General features: G+C 45.7%; 9 protein-coding genes across 10 annotated transcripts; all 9 read right to left on the bottom strand.

The window, feature by feature from the left end:
• Positions 1–16: 16 nt before the first annotated feature.
• Positions 17–601, bottom strand: LSM04_007225 (uncharacterized protein; the record flags this gene model as incomplete). The annotated part of the gene is made up of 1 exon (XM_067335746.1): positions 17–601. One exon carries the CDS (start codon positions 599–601, stop codon positions 17–19), a length of 585 nt encoding a protein of 194 aa, XP_067195345.1.
• Positions 602–1,004: 403 nt separating this feature from the next.
• On the bottom strand, positions 1,005–2,835 carry LSM04_004128 (Tubulin binding cofactor C-like domain; the record flags this gene model as incomplete). Its single annotated transcript, XM_067335745.1, has 2 exons — positions 1,005–2,071; positions 2,265–2,835. 2 exons carry the CDS (start codon positions 2,833–2,835, stop codon positions 1,005–1,007), a joined length of 1,638 nt encoding a protein of 545 aa, XP_067195155.1.
• Positions 2,836–3,747: 912 nt separating this feature from the next.
• On the bottom strand, positions 3,748–5,058 carry LSM04_006045 (RING-type zinc-finger; the record flags this gene model as incomplete). The annotated part of the gene is made up of 1 exon (XM_067335744.1): positions 3,748–5,058. The coding sequence occupies one exon, from the start codon at positions 5,056–5,058 to the stop codon at positions 3,748–3,750; it is 1,311 nt and encodes a 436-aa protein (XP_067195271.1).
• Positions 5,059–5,665: 607 nt separating this feature from the next.
• LSM04_008529 (uncharacterized protein) lies at positions 5,666–9,736 on the bottom strand (the record flags this gene model as incomplete). Its single annotated transcript, XM_067335743.1, has 1 exon — positions 5,666–9,736. One exon carries the CDS (start codon positions 9,734–9,736, stop codon positions 5,666–5,668), a length of 4,071 nt encoding a protein of 1,356 aa, XP_067195423.1.
• A 1,644-nt stretch (positions 9,737–11,380) lies between these two features.
• On the bottom strand, positions 11,381–11,692 carry LSM04_005726 (uncharacterized protein; the record flags this gene model as incomplete). The annotated part of the gene is made up of 2 exons (XM_067335742.1): positions 11,381–11,570; positions 11,619–11,692. The coding sequence occupies 2 exons, from the start codon at positions 11,690–11,692 to the stop codon at positions 11,381–11,383; spliced, it is 264 nt and encodes an 87-aa protein (XP_067195241.1).
• A 946-nt stretch (positions 11,693–12,638) lies between these two features.
• On the bottom strand, positions 12,639–13,522 carry LSM04_004549 (uncharacterized protein; the record flags this gene model as incomplete). The annotated part of the gene is made up of 2 exons (XM_067335741.1): positions 12,639–12,902; positions 13,430–13,522. The coding sequence occupies 2 exons, from the start codon at positions 13,520–13,522 to the stop codon at positions 12,639–12,641; spliced, it is 357 nt and encodes a 118-aa protein (XP_067195180.1).
• A 496-nt stretch (positions 13,523–14,018) lies between these two features.
• On the bottom strand, positions 14,019–15,784 carry LSM04_008115 (uncharacterized protein; the record flags this gene model as incomplete). Of its 2 annotated transcripts, XM_067335738.1 has the most annotated exons (2): positions 14,019–14,273; positions 14,315–15,784. In XM_067335738.1, the coding sequence occupies 2 exons, from the start codon at positions 15,782–15,784 to the stop codon at positions 14,019–14,021; spliced, it is 1,725 nt and encodes a 574-aa protein (XP_067195393.1). The 2 variants fall into 2 exon arrangements, with proteins under 2 accessions (XP_067195393.1, XP_067195394.1); XM_067335739.1 differs by lacking the exon at positions 14,315–15,784 and having other exon boundaries at positions 14,019–14,279.
• Positions 15,785–16,068: 284 nt separating this feature from the next.
• LSM04_003101 (cDENN domain) lies at positions 16,069–19,194 on the bottom strand (the record flags this gene model as incomplete). The annotated part of the gene is made up of 1 exon (XM_067335737.1): positions 16,069–19,194. One exon carries the CDS (start codon positions 19,192–19,194, stop codon positions 16,069–16,071), a length of 3,126 nt encoding a protein of 1,041 aa, XP_067195091.1.
• A 276-nt stretch (positions 19,195–19,470) lies between these two features.
• LSM04_009443 (Spermidine synthase) lies at positions 19,471–20,358 on the bottom strand (the record flags this gene model as incomplete). The annotated part of the gene is made up of 1 exon (XM_067335736.1): positions 19,471–20,358. The coding sequence occupies one exon, from the start codon at positions 20,356–20,358 to the stop codon at positions 19,471–19,473; it is 888 nt and encodes a 295-aa protein (XP_067195482.1).
• Positions 20,359–25,059: the final 4,701 nt, after the last annotated feature.

The following is a 25,059-nucleotide window of genomic DNA, read 5'->3' as shown; positions in this document are numbered from 1 at the left end:
AGCGTTACGTCACACTTTATATCGTCGAACCACTATGCTGTGAAACGGCCTCTAGTAGCACTAACACCTTGGCCCTCGCAGCATCTAGCGCACGTTGCTGTACACTCAACGCCGTCTGTGCAGTTACGACAGCCCGCTGCAAGGCTGCCTCATCTAACGACTGTTCCTCCTTCTCGTTCCCTGTTGAGACAGCGCTAGGCGCCGAAACGGCTTGGCTGGTCTCTATTATTTCGTTAGTCTCACACTTTTTCTCCTGTGCAATGTGCAGTGCCTGCTTTGCACGCCATACATCCCGGGCTGCATCCATTGTAGAGAGAAATGCGGGAAGGAGGATGTGATAGAGCGCGTGTTCTGCCCCAAGCGGCTGTAGTGGACCATCCACCAGTACTCTCTGCAGTCGCACAATGTCGTCATCCTGGTCCTGTTTTTTCTTTTCACTACTAGTACTACTACTACTAGTAGTAGTATTATTTGTCACCTCTTCAAAGTCTCGAGACCTTTTTCTCTTCTCTTGCGATGATGATGATAATGTTGTGGACTCAGCAATAAGGAAAGGAGCCCTTTCCACGGCCGAAAGCAAAAAACCCTCAAAAGCCCTCATTACAGCACCCTCTGGGAGAAGCAAAAACAGCTCCTATGGCACCAACAGGGCTTTGTTCGACCTAGATATATTACTTGCAGACGAGCGAAATAAGAAACAAAAAGAAAAAAATCCCAGAAAGTAGACCATTAGTGCATAACAAATAGTAATAATAGTAAAACGGCACAGGAGAAATTAATACGTACTGGATTCAAATCAAGAAAAAAAAAAAACGAAGTAATTCAATATACAAAGAAAAGAAATAAATAGAAATCATGATGGTCATTAAATAGCGTTAAGTTGGCAGACGCCTCTCCCCCACACAGACAAAAAAAAAATTCAGTCAACAGTTTGTTCTTCCTTTTTCGTAATTAGTTGGCGCTAATATGCAGAAACAACCCTCTCCACTCATAGAATAGGTACTTTATCCGGGGGCAGAAACCACGCCAGAATCACTCATTGGGGCAAGCATAAAAATCGTATTTTGAATAGCATTTATGTCTTGCATGGGGAACGTCTCATTGAGCAAGAGAGATTTTTCCCACCCCACTGCATTTTCAACACTTCCATCAGAAGAATATCGAGGAGACGGACTTCTGCTCCCGCTGGCGTTCTCATCAATATTACTACTATCACTATTACTATTTTTGTGGGTATAATTGCAGTTATTTCCTGACGATATAGAAGTGGGCATGAGTGGCATAAAAAGGTGCTGTGCCTCCTCAACCACATCATCTAATTCCGCGGCAGACTTAAGAAGAGCAAGAAGAAATATGTAGGCACGTCGAGTCATACGCCGCATAATAGAAGAAATACTACTAGTTTTATCCACACACTTTTCTCCTCTATGGGAGGAGGAAGAGGAGGAGGTAATAATACTTCGTAGTACGGACGCAATATATCCTCTCACTCTTACCTCCGTGCACACAAGTTCAAAAGAATTGAGCAAGGGAATTGCACCGTCAACATCAGCCCATTCATTATCTATTTCCTGCTTCTCCATTGAGTCTTGTGCCCGTGAAATAAAGGCAGGGCGACGAGAGAGCTCGATGTCCTGTACAACACGTGTTGCTATTGCAGTTCCTCCAAAGTTGCTAGTTACCGCAAAGAGTCGTGGTCTCCATTGTTTAAGGTTAACTGTTGGAGGCAGTTTCTGGAAACCGAGAGTGTAGGGGATAACCATCATTTGGTGGAACATATCAAATAAATCCTCAGCGGTCATAGGGAGCTCCCCAAGTACTGTTACAGAAGACAATTCTTTTTTATCCTCACCCCCTTCTTTCTTTACATATATTTTTTCTCTTTGATATTCTTCCTCTTTTTCTTCTTCTTGTAGCTGCTCATGTCGTTCCTCATTATTTATAAGAAGAACAGGTAAAGATGTGAGGACAGACTGTGTCACAGGTCTTCCTTTTCTATCACGACAAAATCCCTCCCCAGGTATACCTTTTGGCTCTACTTCAAGCGTCAATGCAATATCAGCAACACTCACTACACCATTGATCCCGGTATTCTTCTTACCACTTTTGTTGTTTTTGTTGTTGTTGTTGTTGTTGTTGTTGTTGTTGTTGTTGTTGTTGTTGTTGTTGTTGCACTTATCGTCGCTCTTTCCGCTTCGGCTTCCGCAGAGGTTGTCCTCTCTCTCTCTCTCTCTCTCTCTCTTCGCAGTATGTTTTTGGTCTACCATGCACAACCCATGGGCCAAGCTGCAGTCGCGCAGCACTCAATCGGCTCCAACGTAACCAGAAAACCTTGTCGAAATCCTGTTGATCAATACAGTAGAGATTACTTTTATTGCCTACAACTGATGTGGTACTTTTTGGGGTAAAGTCATGCGGGGTGGTGTAGAAGTTGTTGAAGAGAGAAAGTCTGGCACGTCTCATGTGTAGTGGTATCAGTGGGTATACAAACCACCCGGAGAGTGAGCATGCTCCAATCCCACTACTATGTTCAAGTACCGGCATAGTAGCAAATGATAGGGAGAGTTCTAGCCGCTGGCACTCACGCAAACGAAGTTGGGCGCAGCAGCATACAATAACGAAATTACGGCAGCGATCAATAAAAACAGAACCACTTGTAGGGCCGATAAAGATGAAGCAATTTTCGCACTCGTGCACTGATACGCTGTCACAGTGATCGATGACAAATATGTTACAATATTTGTTCTCATATATAGTTATACGCTGACCATTAACTTCACCAGGTAATCGAAGGGACACCTTATGTTGTGGTAAACATGCCGCTTCATATAGCATCGGTACCTTTCTCAAACGCTCAGTCTCCTTCGCAGCCTATTCAGTGTATTTACCCTTGAACATCGAACTTTTCACGAGATCTAATACTTCAATAGAAAAACCCCACGAAAATAGCACCTGTCTTCCACCAATCTGGTGTTGAACGCCCTTTTTGAGGTTTTTCGGAGAGTGCGACCACTTCTTCTTTGTATTTTTCAACAAGAACAGTTGCTGTTGATTTTTGCTCCGCTCCTTTGAGACGGTAGAGTGACTTGTGCTAAGTCTACAAACACATGTGCTCATTCTCTTTCACATGTATTTCACAAACTCTCTTCGTGAAGCCAAAAGTGACAAGAAAATATTTAATTTAGTTGTTTAAATGAATAACTCTTGATTTATTAATTCATTCATGGGTTGAATTTCAATCAACTCATAAAGTATTCAATTAGAGGGACAAAATTCTGAAAGTCGTAAAGAAAACGACAAAAAAAAACGAGAAACACAAGTGTGACACACAGGCGAAGATGAGAGAGAAGAGAAACCTTTCAACTTATTGAACAGTAGGCGAATACAGACCTCTTTCGACAAAATGCGCATATGAATGCAATGATAAAGAGAAAATCGGAAGGAATGAAGCCGGTAAAGGGATAAAGCTCTTTTTTTTTTTTCACACTTTTTTGTTCTTCTTTGTTGTTGTTGTTGCTGTTATTCTTGGTTTATTTTTGGTCTTTCTTTACTCTCATCAACTCTCCCTCTTTTTTTGCCAAGTGGAGACAAAGAAAGAGAGAGAGAGAGAGAGAGAGAGAGAATAAAAAAGAAATCCCAGTTAACAACATCACTGTGCCACACTATGTTTTCCCAATAATATAGTCAAAGAAAGAGACAACAAGAAAAAAAAGGAACCATGAACGATATGTGAATGAATCTATTGCCTCACATGACGGAACACTCTTTTTTTCTCTTCCCATGATCCCCCATTTGAGCACTTGATGGAGTTACCGGAGGATGTGATGGTGTTTCATACGTCGGAGGCCCTCCACTACCATATGGATTTGCATATTGTTGATGCGGTTGTGCTTGTATTGGATGTGGTGGACTTGGTGAATATGGTAGATGTGGTGGTGGTGATGGTAGTTCCGGCTGAAAATTTGGTCGTTCTTGTTGCTGCTTACTCAGCTGTACATTGGAATCGATGTTCTCACTACTTACACCAATCCCCCACAAGCGTCGACACAACAATAGGAATTTGTGAAGATTGATAGCCCCGTCACTGGAATTACCACACGACCTGAAGAGTTCCCACGCCTCGTAATTATTTTCAGCGTAATTATTCTTGAGGCACAATTCCCGAAAGGCATCCCATGACAACAGCCCCCTGTCGTCCATGTGGCTACGGTACTGCAGTACCACCTGTGTGTACTGATACTGTGAGAGACCATAGAGCGCTTCTGGGTTTGGATAGTGGGTTCCTAGCCACTTGCAAAGATCAGCAAGCATAAGACCGCCGGCCTCGTCGCAACCCATCTCGGAGAGCATACGATCAATGTCTCCCTCTCGGTTTACATAATTTAGGGAAAAAGCGAGTTCCCGTAACTGCGCCCGGGTCAGAAATCCCCTCCCCTCTGTATCAAAATGCACAAATACACCCATGATCTGATCGTACTCCTCCTGTGTGAGTCCGTATTCCTCCCACTTGCCGTTCCCACTCCCACTCCCACTTGGCTGGAGCGGTGGGGCGGGAAGATCTTGTCCCATACGACTTGACGGCAACGACTCCACCTCTCCAAAGTTCCGTAGCAATTCACTGCTGGGACCTTCCATTCCCACTGAACTATTTTCTCCCACTTTCTCTGCTTCACAGACATGGTGCTCACTTTGCTCGCGAGAGCCCTGCCACCCGCACCGGGCACACCGCACGCTTACTGCAAGCGCCATGTTCACCAAAAGGCGGTTGGGACTCTCAACACCCGAGACCACGGAGCGGCACGTGGGGCACAAAGTCCCTCTCATTTCATCAGTATCAACATTAGTAGTCTTTCCACCCTTCTTATTGACATTGGTACTACCACCAGTAGATGAAGAAGTGGAAGGGCAACGGGATTTGTAGTCAAGTAAGCATATCTTACAAAAGATATGGCCGCATGGTTGTAGTTCTACCGGTGTGTCCCATGGATCTTCACACAGTCGGCAGACAATCACCGGCTCTACTTCTTCACATTTACTAAACTGTCGGCATTGGGTCATAAGGCAGTAAACTAATAAACTTTTTTTACTTGTTTTTTTTTTTTTGTGTGTGTGCGTGGGTTTTTCTTCCTCGTTACCTCTCTTATTGTTGTAGATGGAAAAAATATTTGCGTAGTAGGTGAAATAATAATAATAATAATAATAATAATAATAGTAACAATAACCAAATCATATACATTTGTGTTCACAAAATCCAAAGATCAAAAAATTAAACACAGACACAGGCACAGTGACATACTCATGGAGAAATGAAGAAAGCGAGAGACAGATAAAGACATGTATCCACACGGAAACGCCTCCCATTGGTAACGAAATTGGAAAAGGAAAAGCATGACGAGTGAAAAGTAAAACAAGTCAAAACACTAAGAAGGCACACACACACACAGAGGGAAAAACAAAAAAAAGGGAAAATAGGAAAAATAAAAAAAAAAAATTTGCACTACGGAAATGAATAAATAAAGAAATACATAAAAAAGTATGACTGCTCTACAAGATATCCAATTCTTTTGTTTTCTTTCTCTACAGACGCTCACTGTGGTTTACATCTCCATCATTCGTTACGTACATGTTTTTTTTTTTCTTTCATTCCTCTCATGTAAACCCCTCATCAAGGACGCAGAAGACTGTGGCAGACATTCACAACCTCATTGATCTTAGGGTACATGGGGTGTGCGTCCAGTACTTTACGACAAACGTCGATTGCAGGCACAATTTTTCCTGATTTCATAAGATGAAAAGCAAGTTTGTAGCCAACTGACGGGTATCGTTCTCTTGACAGACTCCATGCATTCTCATAACACTTGGCCGCCTCACTGTAGTTTGTTCCCTCTTCATATACAGCACCTAACATAAGCCATGCTTGAGAACAACTCTTATCTAATTCAATAACCTTTTGCAGTAGCGACTGAGCAGCTTTAAACTCTTTGTTTTGCATATCTATATGTGCACTCAGCAAGCGAGCACGGTGCACAGTGTCGCTTGTGGTAGGCTCAAATGGTAGAAAAACAATGGAGCTAAGCTCAGCAACTGCCTCCTTTTCTAATCCACTGATAAAATACGCTATAGCCAGACCGAGACGAGCAGGAATATGTAACTTTCTTGTACTTGATGTTTGATCCCTCATGGAACTCAATAATTTTTCATCTTCATCCCTCTCATCTTCCTTATTTTCATTCTTTGTGACCTGTTTCCCAAGTTGCTGTTCCACCATCTCAGCAGAAGAACAGAGGCGCATGAACTCCTTTACGGCTCGTTCCACCAAAGTTCGTTTCTTCGTCGCCAACCAGCAATATCCCTGAAGAATGTCTCGAGACTCACCATGTGGCATTTGTAATAACAAACGCTCTGCAATTTTAACATTTTCATTCCTATCATCCTCCCGTAGTGTAGTATCCATCCACAGTTCTTCGTTTGTTGGGACGAGGTACATTTCAATCATATTTGCCAACGCTGGTTCACTCCATGGTGTCTCATCAGCAGGTAAACGTGCGGCGTTAAATGCACGGAGGGCCTCTGTATTTTCACCGCAGTAGCGATGATACAAACCACGAGCAAAACTAAGTCCAGGCGGTGGATGTTGACCCATCGGAACGAGACCTTCCGCCCGTTCTAATACTTTTTCTGCATCACTAAGTCGACCAGCGTGCCGCAGCAATCGCACATACTGCACCAACGCCTCATAATTCTCTGGTGTCTTCTCCAGTAACTGATTAAAACTCTGTGCAGCGTCCTCAAAGCGGTTACGGCGTACCATGAGATCAGCAAGTATTACAACTGCTTCTTCACATGCAGGATTGATACGAAGTATGGAATTACATTGTTCCTCACACTCATTAACATCACCGCTATTAAGCAGGAGTCTAGCACTTGCTAGCATCACTGCCTCATTTGATTCATCATATAATCGTGCCTCTTGATAACATTCCTTCGCACGCTGCACATCTCCAACAGAAGCATAGTAGTTCCCAAGTTCTAACGCTATTGTTGCGGCAACCGCCTTCTGTTGGTAGAGTGTTTCACGAGTTTCATTGCGCATCATGTAATGTAACACATGTTCTTGAAAGCTACGGGCCCGTACTAGGGCTTCCGCTGCAAGTTGAGGCTTTTGACACCCGCGATGTATCTTGCACATGAGTAAAGCACAGTTAACCCGTTCAATAGCCTTCTCTACTTCTTCACTCGCATCAGGTTCTCCTTTCCATGCTGGTGATTCGCTAAGCACCGCAATGGCGCGATCTGCTGCACCAAGATGCCAGTAGAGAGTGGCAAGATCTGCACGAACGGCGAATCTCGTCCCATCTGCAGCAACAGCATCACGATAGTAACAAATAGCACGTTGATAATCATGTGTTGATACAAGTGCCCGTCCAATACGTACTGCCAACTCACCATTGTTTGGATCCATAGCCTTTGCTTTTTCGTATGCAGCGATAGCTTTTTCAGGTTCCTGAATATTGGTGTATGCCTCACCGAGTTCAAGAAAACTTTGCGGCGTTGGGACCTCTTCCACAAGTTGTTCAAAACATTCAGCATACATATGTCGGTTTTGCCTGTGAACAAGATAAAGGTTTGCCATGCGCATTTTAGCACCGATAAAAAATTCACTTCTAGGGGGTACTTGTTTAAGTATTTCAATGGCTTTATCTACATCTGTGCGGGCAGCAATCATCGCACTCGCAATTGATATACGACCTGCTTGTGAAGTATCTTTAAACAAAGCTGTTGCCTCAGCGATAGTTGCACGCGCTTCATCTGCATCGTGCAGCTTAAGATATGTTTGCGCTAATTGTAGGTACAAACTTACATGATCCTGTACACTCAGTGGTTGTAGAGGACGTCCTTTATTAGTGACACGAGTCTTATCCCTGGTAAGTTTTAGCGCCAACTGTAATGCCTCTAATGCTTCTTGTTGCTTATTCATCATTCCAAGCACAACACCATGAAGAAGATTGTACTGTGGTTGATCCTTCACTTCAAAATCAAGTGTTAACGCTTGTTCTAGAGCCTGGTTAGCCAATTTTGCATTTCCAATATATTGACATATCTGTGCAGATAAAAGGAAAGCTTCTGGGAGTGTATGTTCGTGTCGAATACTAGTCGTTATCATTGTTTGAGCCTTATTTAAGTCCCCAGCGACAAAATATATCTTGGAAAGAAGAAGTTGAGCCTCTAAACAACCAGGAACATGTCGAAGTAAAAGTTCAAGATGTCGTTTACATTTCTCTGCGACAGGATCTACTTTCTGTATGGTGGGATCTGGTGGTTCCGTACGGCAATGTTGCATATACTCCTTCGCTATATCTAGCATTAATGGTGGATTAAGTTTGATATAGAGTTCCATCCCGTTTAGATGCGCACCCACATCATGCTTTATGGCCTCTGCTGCTTGATCTAAGAATAATAATGTTTTTGGTTGATTTTTTTGACGTCGCCATTGCAACATTGCATTAAGTAAACTTAACTCTGCATTGCGCTGATTTGGTGCCTGAATTTCATTAGGAAATTCAATTTGATGTGCTGCTTCATCCAAATTTCCGGTAAGTATGAGACATCTAACAAGACCCAAAAGTGCGCTTATGCTACTATCAGGGGTGGATGAGGCTTTTTTAAAAGTTGCAGTAGCTGCTTTATAGTCTCCACGCAGCATCTGCTGATATCCAACTTCAGCAAGGTAGTCACCCTTATGGGGTGACATGCGGTGAGCGGCTTCTGCAAACTGCATTGTAACGCTCAGGAGGGGTAAGTGGGAGCCACCAAGACGTGAAAAACACTGTGCGTATTCAAAAAGGAGTTGTGCATTCTTTGGTTCCTTCTCTTGTACCGCTTCAAGAAGACGGGGTAACTGCGCTGCAGCGGACTCATATCGTGCATCTTTTACCAAAAGAAAAAGTGTATTTAATGCAAGTGCCTCCAAATTTGTTTTATCCTTTGCCAATATACGTTTTGTTGTTTCCCAGCACTGTTCCCAGTCTTCTGCCTTCATGAGATGCCTTGCTTTTACGATGAGTGCTGGGGTAAAATTTGGGTGGCTAACGATGAGCCTATTTAGTAGTTGTTGTGCGGGTGAGAACTGATACTTGCGCTCGTAGAATGCGACGCATCCCATGGTTGCGTCCAGATCCACACCGTGTCCATTTTCCTCCTCTTCTGTCATTGCCTGCCGGAAGAGCGTGCCGCACCGTTCGAGAAAAGCGCCGCGGCCGGTGCTGAGATCGACCCACGCCCGAACCACAGCGAGACTCGTGCAGGCGTCGCGTCCCTCCGCCCCCGCGGTGTCGGGGAGGCGTGCGAGAACCTCGCGGGCTCCGGCGGTGTCCCCTGCGGCCCAAGCGAGTGCCGCCGCCTGCACCCACGCGCCTTCTTCTCCCGCTTGGGGGCCGTCGGAAAGGCTCCGCTCCGCCGCCGCGAGGCCGGCCGCGTCTTTGCTCCGCCGGTAGAGCAGCACGAGGCCCATCGCCGCCGGCACCGCCGTCTCCCGCCGCTGCTCTGCCGCCTTGTACTCACGCAGCGCCTCATTCGCCTGGCCCTGCTGGTCGTAGCATAGACCGCGCCACACACGGAAGATCCAGCTGTCCGTCGTCTTGATTGTGTCGCTGCACACAACCTCCGCATGCCGCCACAGCTTCTCACGCACGTAGAACATCATAAGCGCATAGTTGTTGCGCAGTAGGGAAGACATTCTCAGAAGAATCTTCTATCAATAACCTCTGTTTAGCTCTTCTTGCTTCTACCCTGTATATTACCTGCGCGTGTATAAAGAAAAAAAAGGTACAGAAGAAACTTATCACCTAGACTAGTTAAAATGTTATGAGTAATTCCCTTTTCCTATTTTTTTTTTCTTTCGTTGTGGTGACGCCAAGACAAAATATTGTAACAATGAGCTAAATAAGTGGAAGATGCTGGTGTGTTTTTTTTAAGTAAAAAGAGAGCTTTGACACAACATCAGGGAATCCCACAGTAGAAAAGAGTCAAAACAAGTTTTTACTATCCCCATTCCACAGGGATGCTTTTTAATGCGGCAGTACACCATAGGATAGCATACCAGTTATACTTTATCCACAGATATAATAAAAACATAAATAAATAAATAAATAATAATACCACATAACCAAACCCATTTTGTAAATTTTTCATTCAATTCAACATCGTCACTCCCACCATCAGAGGAAAATGTTGCTCTCTGCTACCTTCCCTCCTCCTTTACTGAGAAATCTTGAAGAAAACGCCCCCCTGAAAACCGCATAGATTGGTTCCATTAGAAATAATCTGAAAACTGCATTAGAGAATCTTCGAAAATTCAGTTGTCTCAAAGTTGCGTCCACTAAAAGTAAAACTGTACTCACACTTTTCTTTCACTCAATCCTCATGGGTGTCACATTAACTCCTCTCCAGCATGTTGTTCATCCCCATAGAATTTTCTCGCACTCCTGTCGGATCACCATGATATGTTTTTTTTTTTCTGTGGAACCAACAGATATTCCAGTTTGTCTAAAAAAGCATTCATAATAATCCTACAGGTCATAGGGAAGCTCCAGAAGCATTGGAACATACTTGTGTCAACTCAGCCCTTATTAGTGTACACCACAGTTCATTAAGGTCCACAAAAAAAAAAAATTTACTTGTGACGTAATCTCAAAAAATGACATTAATAGTGTATAGGTGTATCCTATGTAAAGGATAACGCGAAGAACACATTAGTAGGACATAACGTGTGTACCTTTACCCTTTTTTTCTCATCCGTGTGTGCATTGGTCATATTTGGCCTAAAAGCGTTGCAAGACGCAGTTAAAAAGCATATATGCACTCACTCACTTACTCACTCACTCACATCTCTTTACTTTATGTCTACAAAGCAGAGAAAGATATTTCTTTCATCAACAGAAGACACAAAGGAAAAGGAAAAGGAAAAGGGGGATAGTAGAGAAGGGAAAAAAAGAAAACATCAAAGATCCTTCTGGTAACTCAACATTCCCCCTTACATCAGAGTCATGGAACAAGGAAAAAAAAAACAGAAGTGGGGGTGGCCTCAGGTGCAACAATCCTGCTACTGAAATATGTGCAACACAGAGAGAAAAAGGAGGGAAAAAGAAAAGTGACACCAGCCGTCGTCTCTTAAAGACATTTAAACTAAAAAGTAATACTTCCTCACTTTTCTGCCACTTTTCCTGAAGAGGGGCGACCAACATGACAAACAGATATGCAAAAAGAAACATTGTTCCTTATAATAATAAGTATTAACGCCTAAAAATCCACAACTAGAAACGCTATTTTTGATTTCTTCTGCTCTCCCCAAGATCCCTCCGCGTCACCGCAGTGGTATCCTTCACCTTTGGTGCGCTGTTGTTACCGTCATTGTGACCGCTCGCGCGGTGGGATGCCGTTGTGGCCGCAGTGGCGGCTGGGGGAGCAGTAAGAGGAACTGATTTCGTTGTTGATATAGCAGCGTCAATGTTCTCCATGAACCTGACGTAGCAACTCTAAAGGCTCCAGCTGAGACAGCGTGATTGATAGCGCTTCACTACCCCGGATACATTCACGCCTTGTACGCCTCCAAAAACGACATAGAGCGATTTCCAATCCATGCCTCTTCATCTGACACTCCGCTTACGCCACGCCAGTAACCAAAGATAATCATATTCTTCCGCGCCACGGATGACTTAACTGATCCACCCCCGTAATTTCTTGACTCCCATTCTCTTGTTAAGGAACGGAAAGAAATTGTGCACAACACTTCGAGAACGGAGAATACATGTTAAAAAGGTCATCTAAGGCATAGCCCACCCCCATGCAGCCCAAGATCTCCTTTCTCTCTTCATCAGCAGAGGGACCAGCTCCCTGACAGCTCCATCCCTACATGAGAAAGCCAGAAGCCGCGCAAATTACCTTGAATCACGAAGGATTATTAGAAACATCCGCATTGTGACCGCCCATACATCCCCGCAAGCGCAGAAGTTGTAGAGAAGGCATTCACTGATCCTGTGGTGAAGAGGCAACTTTATCATGGATTATAGCACACTGGAGACGTTTTACCGCCAATAACAACCATGAACATCCCCAACAGCAGCCACTGTGCTCGACATAAATGAGAAGAGATCCCTCACTTACTGTTCCATCCACTCCTACCAGAAATCAACCGAGGCAAAGCGCCGTTATTCAATTCCTTAATTCCCACAGCAGAGAAGGCACAGTAATTTATCCTCTCCGGTAAAGAAAATTCCATTGCCTCCATGACTAGACACTGGAAATCCCGGAGCAAACCCCCACCTCCTTCACTCCTGCAACTTACTTTCTTTACGGTGCTGGTGACGGTGCCTTCTTCATACAAAGTATGAAGAACATGGCGCACGCGTTACGACATCCATCGAAAACGGAAGTGGTTGGGCCTCAAATAGAACATCGCTTACACTGCCACCACCACCAGACCCCGGGAGACAGCACCTGTTCCTGTTTTTGTCGTTGAGCTGAGGCAGGGGTTGATATTGGGGCTGAGGCATACAGAGCATTAGCCGACGCTACTAGACGGCAAGATACGACAAAACTCCATCCTTTTTCCCGAAATACCTTCATTAGCCACCTCCTATTTAAACAGTGTCCTTGGTGGGTCCCGCTAAGCGTGTACACACGCCGAAGGCCGCGCCGCCCGGACATCCGGATGGCACTAGTAGTCCACTGACACTGTTATTGTTCACACCGCTACTGCCACCTTGAGCGAACAGCCTTTCGGTAATTCCCAACAAGACGGTGTACATTGTACTTAGGAATGCGCCATGTACCTTTCTAGGAACGCTACAGGGGAGAATGGTACAGACGCGGTGGAGCACGGTAAAACGCACCAAGTGTCTGCGCTAATGCTGATCCCGGACCATGAAACATCTGACGCTGTTCCTTCGAGACCACCTTGGTATCACCTTAATAATATAGGAACAAAACTCAAAATCCATCGTCACTGCTTATCCCTGCAACCGAACAACCTGTGCCCCAAAAAAAAAAACCTTTTTAATTCAACCCCGAAATTAAAACCAACATTACAAACAACTTTCACAATAAATTACCACACTTCAAAACACACAGAGGTGGACTAACACCCAATTCCCCATTTTCTAGAAAAGGGAAGAGAAGAGAAGAGGAAAATAAAACACAGGCACAACTCGCACCACTCCCTGAAAACAAAACAGGAATTGATCGATCATAACGATCATAAAACCACTGTAACAATGTATTATAAAAATTAGAAAAAACATTTAACCAAGAATATATATATATATATATATATATATATATATACCGGAAAATAAATTCTATCATTATTGATTGAGGTGTTCACACGAAACAAATTTAATAGTATTATACTTTAATTTGGAAAGGCCTCAACAGTCAGCGGTTTCGCAATCGTCTTAAAAAAAGCCCGCACGGTATGTGGAATTAGATTTTCCATACTTTGACCATGTTGTGATAAAGTCCCCATCCTAAATTAAGATTTAACCAGATTGATCACCCTGATTCCGCAAACCCACAGGCGTGATGTTCTTTTTCTTTCTGTTTTGTGTGCCTCCTTGACAAATGCAGCATACCCACGGAATATTCCCTTCGGGTCAAAAACCCACATAGATCTTGGAAAATTTCTACCCCCTTTTCACAAGCTTTCCTTCTCTTACAGTGCAACACCCGCATAACAAAGGGATCAGTAGTGAAGATGTGGACACACCCTGCGTCACCCTAAGGAACAAGTGTTTTCTCTTCAATATTCAACGCGATCTGGAAGAAGAAAAAAAATATATACATCAGGAACAGCAAAATACACACACACACAGAGGGGGAGGGGAGGGGGGGGGAAAGAGGGACATGCAAGAAACGAGAGCCTGAGATTACCAAAAAGAAAAAAAGCAGCAATGGCAAAAAAAGGAAAAAAAAACAGATCGATAAGGAAAGAAAGTAATAAAAAATCATATAAACATGCTTATTCACCATGACGATAGAGATCGAGGCGACTTCAGAGTGGAGGGAAGCTGTCTCACCGGACGCTCAGCACCCAAAATCCGTACATGTGGCGAGCATGAAGTGCTGGAATTTTTCAAATCCTCCTGCCGCCGCACCATAGAACGACTTCCAGCTCCAGCGGGTTGTCCCTCTCTCGGTGTTTCGTGTTCAACCTTAGAAGTGGAAATGGGATATATCACATTATCTGGCGACGAGACAAAACGCGTTGCTAACGATACCTCCATCTCAAGAGGTTTGCGGCAATTGGTGACCAGTCAACTTCGGTAAGGATTTCGGGGCGTAGTTCCACAGGAGTGGGATCCACGTGCCGTCGGAATGCGGTAGTGGAGTAGAGCGCAGGGGAAGCAGGAGTTTTCAGGGAAAGTGATGGACTGCAAGATGAAACCGGTGCCACCACAGGAGAGGATGGTGGGAGTTGCCCCGCATCAAACCGGCAAAGTAGCACCTGGCGCTCTGCAGAAAAGAGACGCTCCACCTCATCGAGACTTGTGTGTACAGAGTCGTCTATCTCATCTGGCTTGCGGCGGTCAAGAGCGTGGATGAACCCAATAATGTTTTCCTCCGTCTCTCCATTCCCTTTTGCCTCAAGTATCCATCGTCGCAGCAAATCCAAATCAATTTCTGCTGCTACTGCCAGACGTTGGGTGTGTTGATCAATGAGAATCACAGGACAGGTGTACAGTACTCGGCATAAAAGTGCGTGCAATTTTGCTCTAGTCTTACCTCGCTCATCCTGCAGTTTTTCTACGTCATGAGGGAATGTTCTCCATGTGAACCTGGACGAAGCAACTCGTAAAGGATCCAGCTGAGACAGAGTAATTGATAGCGCTTCACTACGCTCTCGGGATACACATTCACGCCTTGTACGCCTCCAGAAACGACATAGAGCAGATTTCCAAGCAATCCATGCCTCTTCATCTTGACACTCCGCTTGACGCCACGCCAGCAACCAAAGATGATCATATTCTTTCGCCACGGATGACTTAACTGATTCACCCCCGTAATTTCTTGACTTCCATTCTCTTGTTAAGGAACGGGAAAGAAATTTGTGCACAACACTTTCGAGAACGGAGAATACATGTGTAAAAAGGTCATCTAAGGCATAGTCCACGTCTACATGCAGCCCAAAAGCATCTCCTTTCTCTTCATCAGCAGAGGGACCAGCTCCCCTGACAGCTCCATCCCTGTTACGAGAAAGCTTCTCTAGAAGCCGCAGCAAATTACCTTGAATCACAGAAGGACTATTAGAAACATCTGCATTGTCACCGCCCATAACATCCCCCGCAAGCGCAGAAGTTGTAGAGAAGGCATTCACTCGATCCTGTGGAGAAGAGGCAACTTTATCACGGGGATTATGGCAAACTGGAGACGTTTTACCGCCAATAACACCCATAACATCCCCAACAGCAGCCACTGTGCTCGACATAAATGGAGAAGATGATCCCTCACTTACTGTTCCATCCACTCCTACCGCAGAAATCAACCGAGGCAAAGCGCCGTTATTCAATTTCCTTAATTCCCACAGCAGAGAAGGTACGTAATTTATCCTCTCCGGTAAAGAAAATTCCAATTGTGCCTCCATGTGACTAGACACTGGAAATCCCGGAGGTAAACCCTCCACCTCCTTCACTCCTGCAACTGGTGCTGGTGGTGGTCCTTTTGGCGGTGCTGGTGACGGTGCCTTCTTCAAAGTATGCGGCGCTGGAGAAGGAGGTGGTGGTGGTGGCATGTATTTATTTCCTCACACCAACAACCTCCTCCTCTTGCGGAGCAAGTATACTCTCCACCAGTCTGATATTTAAGAGACCCAAAACAAATTTTTGGTGTACAAAGTGAGAAAGGAAAAAAGAAAACACGTCAATGCTTCAAATTATCGATGTTATCATAAACAACAGTACCAGTGAGAAAGGAAACAATACCATACATATTTGCAAAATTGATGACAGAACTTGTCTGTACCTCAAGGGAAATTGAACACTGAGAGCGGGACTCATGTCCTTTTTTCTCTTCATTTCACTTAAAGAAGTCCTCCAGCTGACTGCAGTCACTTCCACCCCCCGGGGGTGCACTGGGCTTTGGCAGCGCAAAGGCAAACAAATCATCCATGACATTACCACCTCCAGGAGGGGACTCACCACTGCAACTGACAGCAGAACTCTGGTAGTCTTTTGACCCCGAGCTCTTAGAAAATGGACTCGAAACAACCAACCGATTCTGAAAAGAACGCTGGGGGGGAAGAAACTCACCCGGTCTTGGCGGCAACTCCGGCGCACGCGTTACGACATCCATCGAAAACGGAAGTGGTTGGGCCTCAAATAGAACATCGCTTACACTGCCACCACCACCAGACTCCCAGGGAGGACAAGGCGACAGCACCGGTTCCTGTTTTTGTCGTTGAGGCTGAGGCAGGGGTTGATATTGGGGCTGAGGCATACAGAGCATTAGCTGACGCTTACTCTCGATAGACGGCAAGATACTTGAGTCGACCACGAATAACATTCCCAACTCCACATACCTTTCTAGCTGCACCCTGGACAATACCTGCATCGTGCCACTGCAGGCTCCTGTTGTGTAAACAGTGTCCTTGGTGGGGTCCAGAAGCACATGATAACGTCCAAACTGGTGTATGATGTCCAAAGGTAGTCGCCGACAGACTACGGATGATCTTGACTCGTCAATACCACCCATAACAAGACTTGGTACATCGGTCCCATCTACATCTCCTGCGCACGCCATGGATGTTCCATACAGGACATCCTCAACATCAGAAGCATAGGAAGCTGATACATTAGATGAGATCGGCAGCGTTCCTTGATCCTGCTGCTGATTTGGTGCAAAGGTAGCGGCGATAGCAGTCCTATTCTTGAACTCTTTGCTCAGCATTGCGGGTTTGCTGGGGTCTTTTTCATAGCTTGTCTTGTTGACAAAACTACCATAGGCCTGAACGAATGTCTGAATAGGGATGCGGTGATGGTGCGTCACGAGACTATTCTTCACAGCCTTTGTTGCCCTAGAAAAAAGGGCACGCATTAGCCCCTTGTTGGTGCTGGTGTTACTGCTGCTCCCAATGTTACCTCTGCTATTCCCAGTAGCCGTGGCAATCGTGACGGTGGAACCACCACTACCCGGGCCAACCACACCTACACCCTCACTTAGTCGCAGTACATCGTTTCCCTCCAGATCGTTGTATAGTTCTGGAAAACGCCGCACACTGCGAATGTAAAAAAGACATAACATCCCAGCCATCCGCGGAATAGAGAGGTAGTAATGCGTGGCAAGCGTCTCTTTTCCTGCCAATGAGGATGCGGCGGTACCTCGCTCAAGAGACTGCAAGCGGCCACGAACAAACTCCCCGAGAAGAGATTGCAGAAGACCAAGTGTTTCAAGCGACAACACAGCGCTCTCCCAGTGACGGTACATTCGCGTACCGACGATGCAGCGGGCGAGACGGATGTTATTGTCAAGGTTACCTGGTAGAAAACGCGTGTAGTCAATGCCGAAGGCTGCGCCGCCCTGCATCCGTGATGCACTAGTAGTACCACTGACACTGTTATTGTTCACACCGCTACTGCCACCTTGAGCGAACAAGCCTTTTCGGTAATTCCCAACAAGACGGTGCACATTGTACTCTAGGAATGCGCCATGTACCTCTTCTAGGATCGCTACAGGGGGGAATGGTATAGACGCGGTGGAGCACGGTGAAAACGCACCAAGTGTCTGCGCTACTGCTGATCCCAGGGATCCATGAAACATCTGACGCTGTTCCTTCGAGACCACCCGCTTCATCGCATCCTTCACTTTCTCGCTGGGTGGCACCAAATCCAGCGCTGTGAAGGACACATGGTCTGTGTCAAGTGGGGAGACACCAACCACACCTGTGCGTCCGTCGGCAAACCAAATGCGGCACTGCTCGTCTTCCCCAGGTTTCTCTTCACCAGCTTGTCCGGCTGCTGTAGCTGTACCACGTCGTTGACAGCCAGAAATACTGCTGCGGAGCATGAGGGACGGCACCACATCTGGTGTAGAGCCCAGTATGAAGCCAGAATCACCCAGTGACTCAAGGACGTCACACGCTTCAGGCGGTAAATACGGAACAATCGGCAGTGACCAGACAAATGGAAGAAGCATTGCCTGAACGCTCACAACGCATGCTGAGGCGTGTTGCGGGGTTGCCCCGATAAAGACCACCTTTTTCTCCTGTAACAAAATGGAATAAATGACACGGAGAGCATCGTACGAAAAACTCAAAAGAAGAATAGATAGGGGAACATCGACAAAGGGACACCTCAGGTCGTCAGGACGGGTGATGGAGACATCATTACCCAGTAAACGCAGGTAAAACTGTCTATTTCCAGAAGTTTTATTCACTGCACTTTGTGTATCCACAAGACCACGGAGAGGCGACAACGCATTCGCATATACTGCAGAAACTTTCCGTGTACCCACGTCTTTTATCCCCTGGCAGTCACTGCCTACATCCCTTGCAACGCGAACAACCTGTGGAAGCGTCTCCAGAACCACCGTGCGCAACATGTTAAACAAAGGAAACGTGGAGAATGCGGCAAGGAGCAAACCCTCACCCTCGTCACAAAGTCCAATAAACTGGACGAAACCGTATATATACCCCTCATCCCCGGCGATAACACTATTATCACCCTGACCATTACCATCAGTAGCACCAGTACCTTTCCACCAACGATTTTGCAGGCTGTTGTAGATTACCACATCCATCGATGTACCATTTCTCGCAGAACGAACACATTCAGAGGTGAAACCGCACGAAGGCAACTGAATATAAAGACCCTCTTCAGCTACAAGAGATGTGACACCACCCAAATGTTCCTCCATTTTTCTAGAAGCAGATTGACGTCCCAACGTATCCAGTTGTCTCATTAACAACCTCGCACAAAAGCATTCTACCAATGAAGAAAGAGGTGTATATTGATCAATGATACTTCCTTCCTCCGCTCCATCACAGTCCTTGCTCCTACTGCTTTTATTTTTCTCCGAGAAAACCACAATAGGTTCAAGACAGGCACGCGGACACAACACTTCCCCACTGTTACCCCCACAATCACCAGGACTTTGAAGCCGAACACGGTGCAAAGACACTGTGTGTGCTAATGACGAAGACTGCATGTTCAGTATACTATAACTGAGAAAGAGAAAGGGAAAGAGAAAGATGAAGAGAATCGAGGAAAATAAAATCACAGGGCAAATATAAGGACCTAGAAACCCAATAAGAATGGTCAGAAAAACAAAACAGCAGGGAATTGATCGAAATGCATAGACGATCATAAAACCACTGTAACAATGTATTATAAAAAATTAGAGAAAAAACATTTATTTAAACCAAGAATATATATATATATATATATATATATATATATATACCGGGAAAATAAATTTCTATCATTATTGATTGAGGTGTTGCACAAAGCGAGGGAGCACAAATGCTGCCTTGTGCACATCAGAGGTATAATACTTCAGATCCTTTGCAAAGGGCATCGCCTCAACAGGTCGCAGCGGTTTCGTCACATCAGTATCTGCTTCTTTGGCACACACGAGGGTACCAATGCTGCCGCACGGATATGTGGGAATGTAGATCATTCCATACTTGACTGAGGCGAAGCCAACCTTGTTCTTGATAAAGTCCCGCATCCCCTCAATGAGTTTGAGGTTTAACCAGATTGATTCACCCTGATTGCAGCATATACCACCAGGCTTGAGGATGCGAAGTACATTGCAGTAAAAGGCCTCCCCAAAGAGCTCTGATGCAGGCCCTGCAGGATCCGTGGTGTCGATAATGATCACATCGTATGTGTTGCCCGCTGCCTCCTTGACGAATGCAGCACCGTCACCCACGCGAACATCCGCTCGCGGGTCAGAAAACCCACATGAGATCTGTGGGAAATGCACCTTACTTTGCTCCACCACAGCCTCGTCAATATCGACAAGCTCACACTTCTTCACAGTATCGTGACGCAACACCTCCCGCATAACACCACCGTCCCCACCGCCAATGATGAGCACACGCTCCGGGTTTGGATGCGCGCAGAGAGAGGTGTGGCCAAGCATCTCATGGTAAACAAACTCGTCATAGTCTGTGAGCTGAATACACCCGTCAAGTGTCATTACAGTTCCCCAAGGGCCCTTGGGATCGCTCTCGAAAATAGTCAGGTGCTGATACTTTGTCGGCGCATCGTATAGGACCTTGCTCACCTTAAGGGACATTGCTTGCCCAGGCCATTGATCGTTTTCTTCACGAAACCATCCATTAGAAATAAGTTCTGAACCAGGCATCGTCAAGGGACAAAATTAGTATATCCCGCAAGTACTCCCTCTTTTCTCAGTGTTTTCTCTTCAATATTCAACGCGATCTGGAAGAAGAAGAAAAATATATACATCAGGAACAGCAAAATACACACACACACAGAGGGGGAGGGGAGGGGGGGGGGGAAAGAGGGACATGCAAGAAACGAGAGCCTGAGATTACCAAAAAGAAAAAAAGCAGCAATGGCAAAAAAAGGAAAAAAAAAACAGATCGATAAGGAAAGAAAGTAATAAAAAATCATATAAACATGCTTATTCACCATGACGATAGAGATCGAGGCGACTTCAGAGTGGAGGATGTTTTTTTAAAGGAAAAAAAAAAAAAAAAAAAAATTTGGGGGGAGGAAAAAAAAGTTTAATTTTTTAAAAATCCTCCCGCCGCCACAAAAAAAGGGTTTTAGGGGGGGGGGTTTTTTTTTTTTTTTTTGTTTTTTGTTTTTAAGAAGAAAAGTGGAATTTGTTTTTTTTTTTTTTGTGGGGGTTTAGAAGGTTTTTGGTTTTCAATTTTAAAATTGGATTTGGTTTTTTTTATGGTTGGGGGTGGGGGGGGGGGGGGGGGGGGGGGGGGGGGGGGGGGGGGGGGGGGAGGGGGGGGGGGGGGGGGGGGGTTGGGGGGGGGGGGGGGGGGGGGTGGGGGGGGGGGGGGGGGGGGGGGGGGGGGGGGGGGGGGGATAAAAAGGAAAAGATAGAATTAGGGGTGAAGAAAAAAGAGGGTTGGGAGCGTAGAGGGGTTTTGTTATAGAATGGTTTTTTTTTTTTTTTTGGGGGTGGGGGGGGGGAGAATGAATCAATTAATTTATTTTTTTTTTTTTTCTTTCTTTTTTTTTTTTTTTTTTTATGGATCTAAAATTTATATAAATATATTTTTTTTTTTTTTTGTTTTTTTGTTTTTTTTTATTATTAAATATTATATTAAAATTTTAAATTAAAATTTTTAAATTTTTATTTTTTTTTTTTTTTTTTTTTTTGTTTTATTTTTTTTTTTTGGTAATTTTTGATTTAATTTGTTAATTTAACTATAAAAAGATGTAGATAAGATTTTTTAATTAAAAGTTTTTTTTTATTTTTAAATTTTGCTTCAGTAATATGTAATTTTTAAAAAAATTTAAATAAATTACACAAAAAAAAAAAGAAAAAAACTCTTAAAAATCCCTTCCACCCCAAATAAAAAAAAAAAGATTTAAAAATGTTTTCATAATAATTATTTTTTATTAAATTCTTTATTCAAGGCGATAAATTTTTTATTTTAATTTTTTTTTTTATTTTGGTAAAAATTTTAAAAAAAAGGTTATTTTTTTAATAAAGTTTTTTAAGTAAAAAAGAAAATAAATATAAATTTTAAAAAAACCTTTTTTTCATTTATAAAAATATTAAAAAAGTTCTCTTAATTAATAAAAGGTCAATCTTTAAAACAAAACGCTTCCTTTTACTAAAAATTTTTAAAAAAAAAAAATCTATAAAATAAATACCTTTAGCCACTATTTTTCTATTAACCCCCCCGGCACCCCCCCCCCTCCCCCATAGGTCTTTTAAAGAATCTTTTTTTAACCCCCCAATTTTATCCCGGGAAGTGGGGGGGTTTGTGAGGTTTTCCCCCGATCCCTTTGCCCAAAACACCCCCTATCCCGGCCCTAGAGCTCGCCCTGTTTTTCTCCTACTATCCCCCCTACCTTTCCCCCCCGCTCCCACCCTACCCATCCCACGTGTATAAGCTTACTCCCTCCCCTTCTCTAACCCCCTCCTTCTTTATCCTTTAGGGTAGGGAAGTTTTTTTTTTTTTTTTTTCCATTTTCTTTCAATGGGGTTGTCCCCTGAACTCCCCCCTTTACTTTATTTTCTTCCCCCCCCCCGGGTGGTGTTGGTTTTTTGTTGGGGGGGGTGTCCTCCCCTTCTGTCCTGGTGGGGGGGGGTGGGTTTTTGGGGGGGGGGGTGGTTGTTTGTTTTTTTTTGCTTTTTCCGGGTGTTGTTGGGGGGGGGGGGGGTGTCCCCCCCTTTTTTTTTTTAATAAACCCCCCCACCTTTTTGTGTTTAAAGGGGGTATGGAATATTTTTTATTTTAAAGTTTGAAAGTAAAAATTTATTTTTTTAGGTGTTAAAAGTTGAAAAGGTAAAAAAAAAAACCTTAACATTCAAATTTATTGATAAAAAATGAGTTTGTAGAAAAAGGGAGGGAAACTCCTATGTTTTTACTGAATTATTTTTTTTTTTTTTTTTTTTTTTTTTAGGGTTTTTTTTCTTTTACTTGGGTCCTTCCCCCCTGGGTTCCCTTCCCTTCGCCCCCGGGGGGCCACCTGATTTTTCCCCCCCCCCCCCCCCCTTGGTTTGGGCTCCCCCCCCCCCCCGGGAGAGCACTCCCCCCCCCCCCTTTCGCCCCCGGGCTTTGGTAAATGGCTGCAAAACACCTAACAAATTTTTCGAACACTTCTGGCCGCGGGCTCGGAACCAAGGGGCGGCAACCGAACCCGCGCGTGGGGGGCCCCCCCCCCCGGGGGCGTGGGTGCCTGGGCCCAAAACCCGGTGCCCGCTTCCCCCACCACCCGGGCCCCGGGGGGCCCCCGCCCCCCCCCCCCCCCCCGGTTTCCGTCCCCGGGCCGGGGGGGGGGGTTGGGGGTTGGGGTTGAGGGGTGTAGGTTTTTGGGTGGGGCTTTCCTTGGGGGGGGGTGGGTTTCGGGGTTGTCCCCTATATTTTTTTTTAACCCCCCATTATTTTTTAGCCCCCCCCTCCCTTCCTCCCCCCCCCCATGGCACTCCCCCCTCCTTTTACTATCCGGGGGTTGGTTTGTGACGCCTGTGTTTTGTGTTGGCGGGGTTTTGGTTTGTTAACGGCAGGCGGGGGTAGGCTGCAAAAGTTTTTCCCCGGCCCACTTGGTCTTTCCTATCCTCTGGTATACCCCCCCTATCAAATTTTACTCCACCGGCCCCTTTTTCCTTCCTTCCCCTCCCCCTCCCTCTTCCCCACCGTCCCTCCCCCACCACGATCCTTTAAAGGTGGTTTTTTTTTTTTTTTTTGTTTTTTTTTTTTTTTGGGTGGTGGTGTTGGGGTGCCGTTTTTTGGGTTTTTTTGTTTTTTTTTTTGGGTTTGTTTGTTGTTTTTTTTTTTTTTTTTGTTTTTTTGGTGTTTTTTGTGGTTTTTAAGGTTTTTTTGTTTGGTTTGGGGGTTTTTTGTGGGGGTTGGTTTTGTGTTGGGGCTTTTTTTTCTTTTTTTTCCCTGTTCCCCTTGGTCCAGGGTGGTTTTTGGTTTTTTTTTGGGTTTTTTTTTTTCTTTTTTTTTTTTTTTTTCTTTTTTTTTGCCCTGGCGGCGGTGCCGTTGGGGGGCCCCCCCCCCCCCCCCCCCCCCCCCCCCCCACCCCCCCCTCCCTCCCCCTTTTTTCTTTTCCTTGGTTTTTTTTTTTTTTGGGGAACCCGCCCAACACTCCCTATCCAAAACTCCTACCCACCCCAGCCATCCCCGAGGGGGGGGTTTTTTTGGTAAGCCGGCGTTTTTTGCCTTTTAATTGGGGGCGGGGCTCCCCCCCCCCCAGGCCCGAGGCCCCGCAACGACCCCCCCGGGGGGGGTTTTAGGAGCGTCCGAAGTGCCCCCCCAGCCCCCCCCCCCCCCCCCCCCCCGGTGTGCGGGCGCGCGCGGGGGGCCGGGGCGGGGGTTTTTGTTGGGTGTGTTGGGTGGCTCGCCGGGGGCCGGTCCGTTTGGTTCCCGGGCCCTCCGCCGCCCCCCCCTGATTTTTTTTTTTTTCCCTGCTCCTTTTTTTCTTTTGGCCCCCCCTCCCCCCCCCGTCTTTCTCAATTTTTTTTTCAATTTTCCCCCAAGGGTTGTTTTTTTTTTCCTTTGTATCTCCCCTTTGGGGGTTTTGTTTTGTTGGGGGGGGTGGTTGTGGGGGGGCGGGGGGGGTCCACAAAGGGCCGGGTTTTTGGCTTCCCTGGGGTCTCGGGGGCATATCTTACGTGTTTCTTTCTCTTCCCCCCCCCCCCCCTTTTCCTCCCTTTCCTTTTCTTGGGGGGGGCCCCCCCCTTGTTCGTTCCAAGTGGGGGGTTGTTGTGGGTTGGGTGCCGTCCCCCCCCCCCCCCCCGGGGGGCCTCCCCAAGGCCCGCCCTTCTCTTTCCCCCCTTTTTCCCCTTCTCTCTTTTGCCCGTTTTCTGTAGGTTTCTTTTCGCTGTTCCGGGCCGTTGGGGCCCGGGGGGGGGGGGGGGGAGGGCCCGGCCTCTTGGGAGGGGTAGGGGGGGACCCCGGTACGGGCCCGGCCCCCCCCGTCACACACGGCAGGCTGGGGGGGCAGAAGACCAGGGGGGGACCAGGGGCCGGAACGATGGCTTGAAGTGCCGCCTCGTCTGTGGGGGGGCGTGTGGGGGGGTCCCGGTTTTCGCCCTTTCCCTTCTGGTTTTCCTTTACCAAGGAATAATTGAAAGGGAGCTCACAGAGGGAAATAAAAGGGAAGAATAGAGGGGGGACATCGACAAGGGGACAAGCGGGGGGAAGGGGGGCGGTGGGGGGGGGAAAAGGCTCCAGTTCATTTTTGGAAAATTTTTTTTTTATTTTTTTTTTTTTTATCTTTGTTTTTTGTTTTTTTACAAACCCCATGGCCGGCAACCTTTTTGCCCAAACTTGTAAAGCCTTTTTTTTTCTCCTCCTTTTTTTTTTCCCCCCCCCCCCTTTTTTTCCCTCGCCACCCGCCCCAC

The sequence above is a fragment of the Trypanosoma melophagium genome, assembly GCF_022059095.1.
Source record: "Trypanosoma melophagium isolate St. Kilda chromosome Unknown ctg1segment0, whole genome shotgun sequence".
Classification (NCBI taxonomy): Eukaryota; Euglenozoa; class Kinetoplastea; order Trypanosomatida; family Trypanosomatidae; genus Trypanosoma; species Trypanosoma melophagium.
Note: the sequence above shows the minus strand (reverse complement) of the source record. Positions and strands in the feature narration are given on the sequence as shown.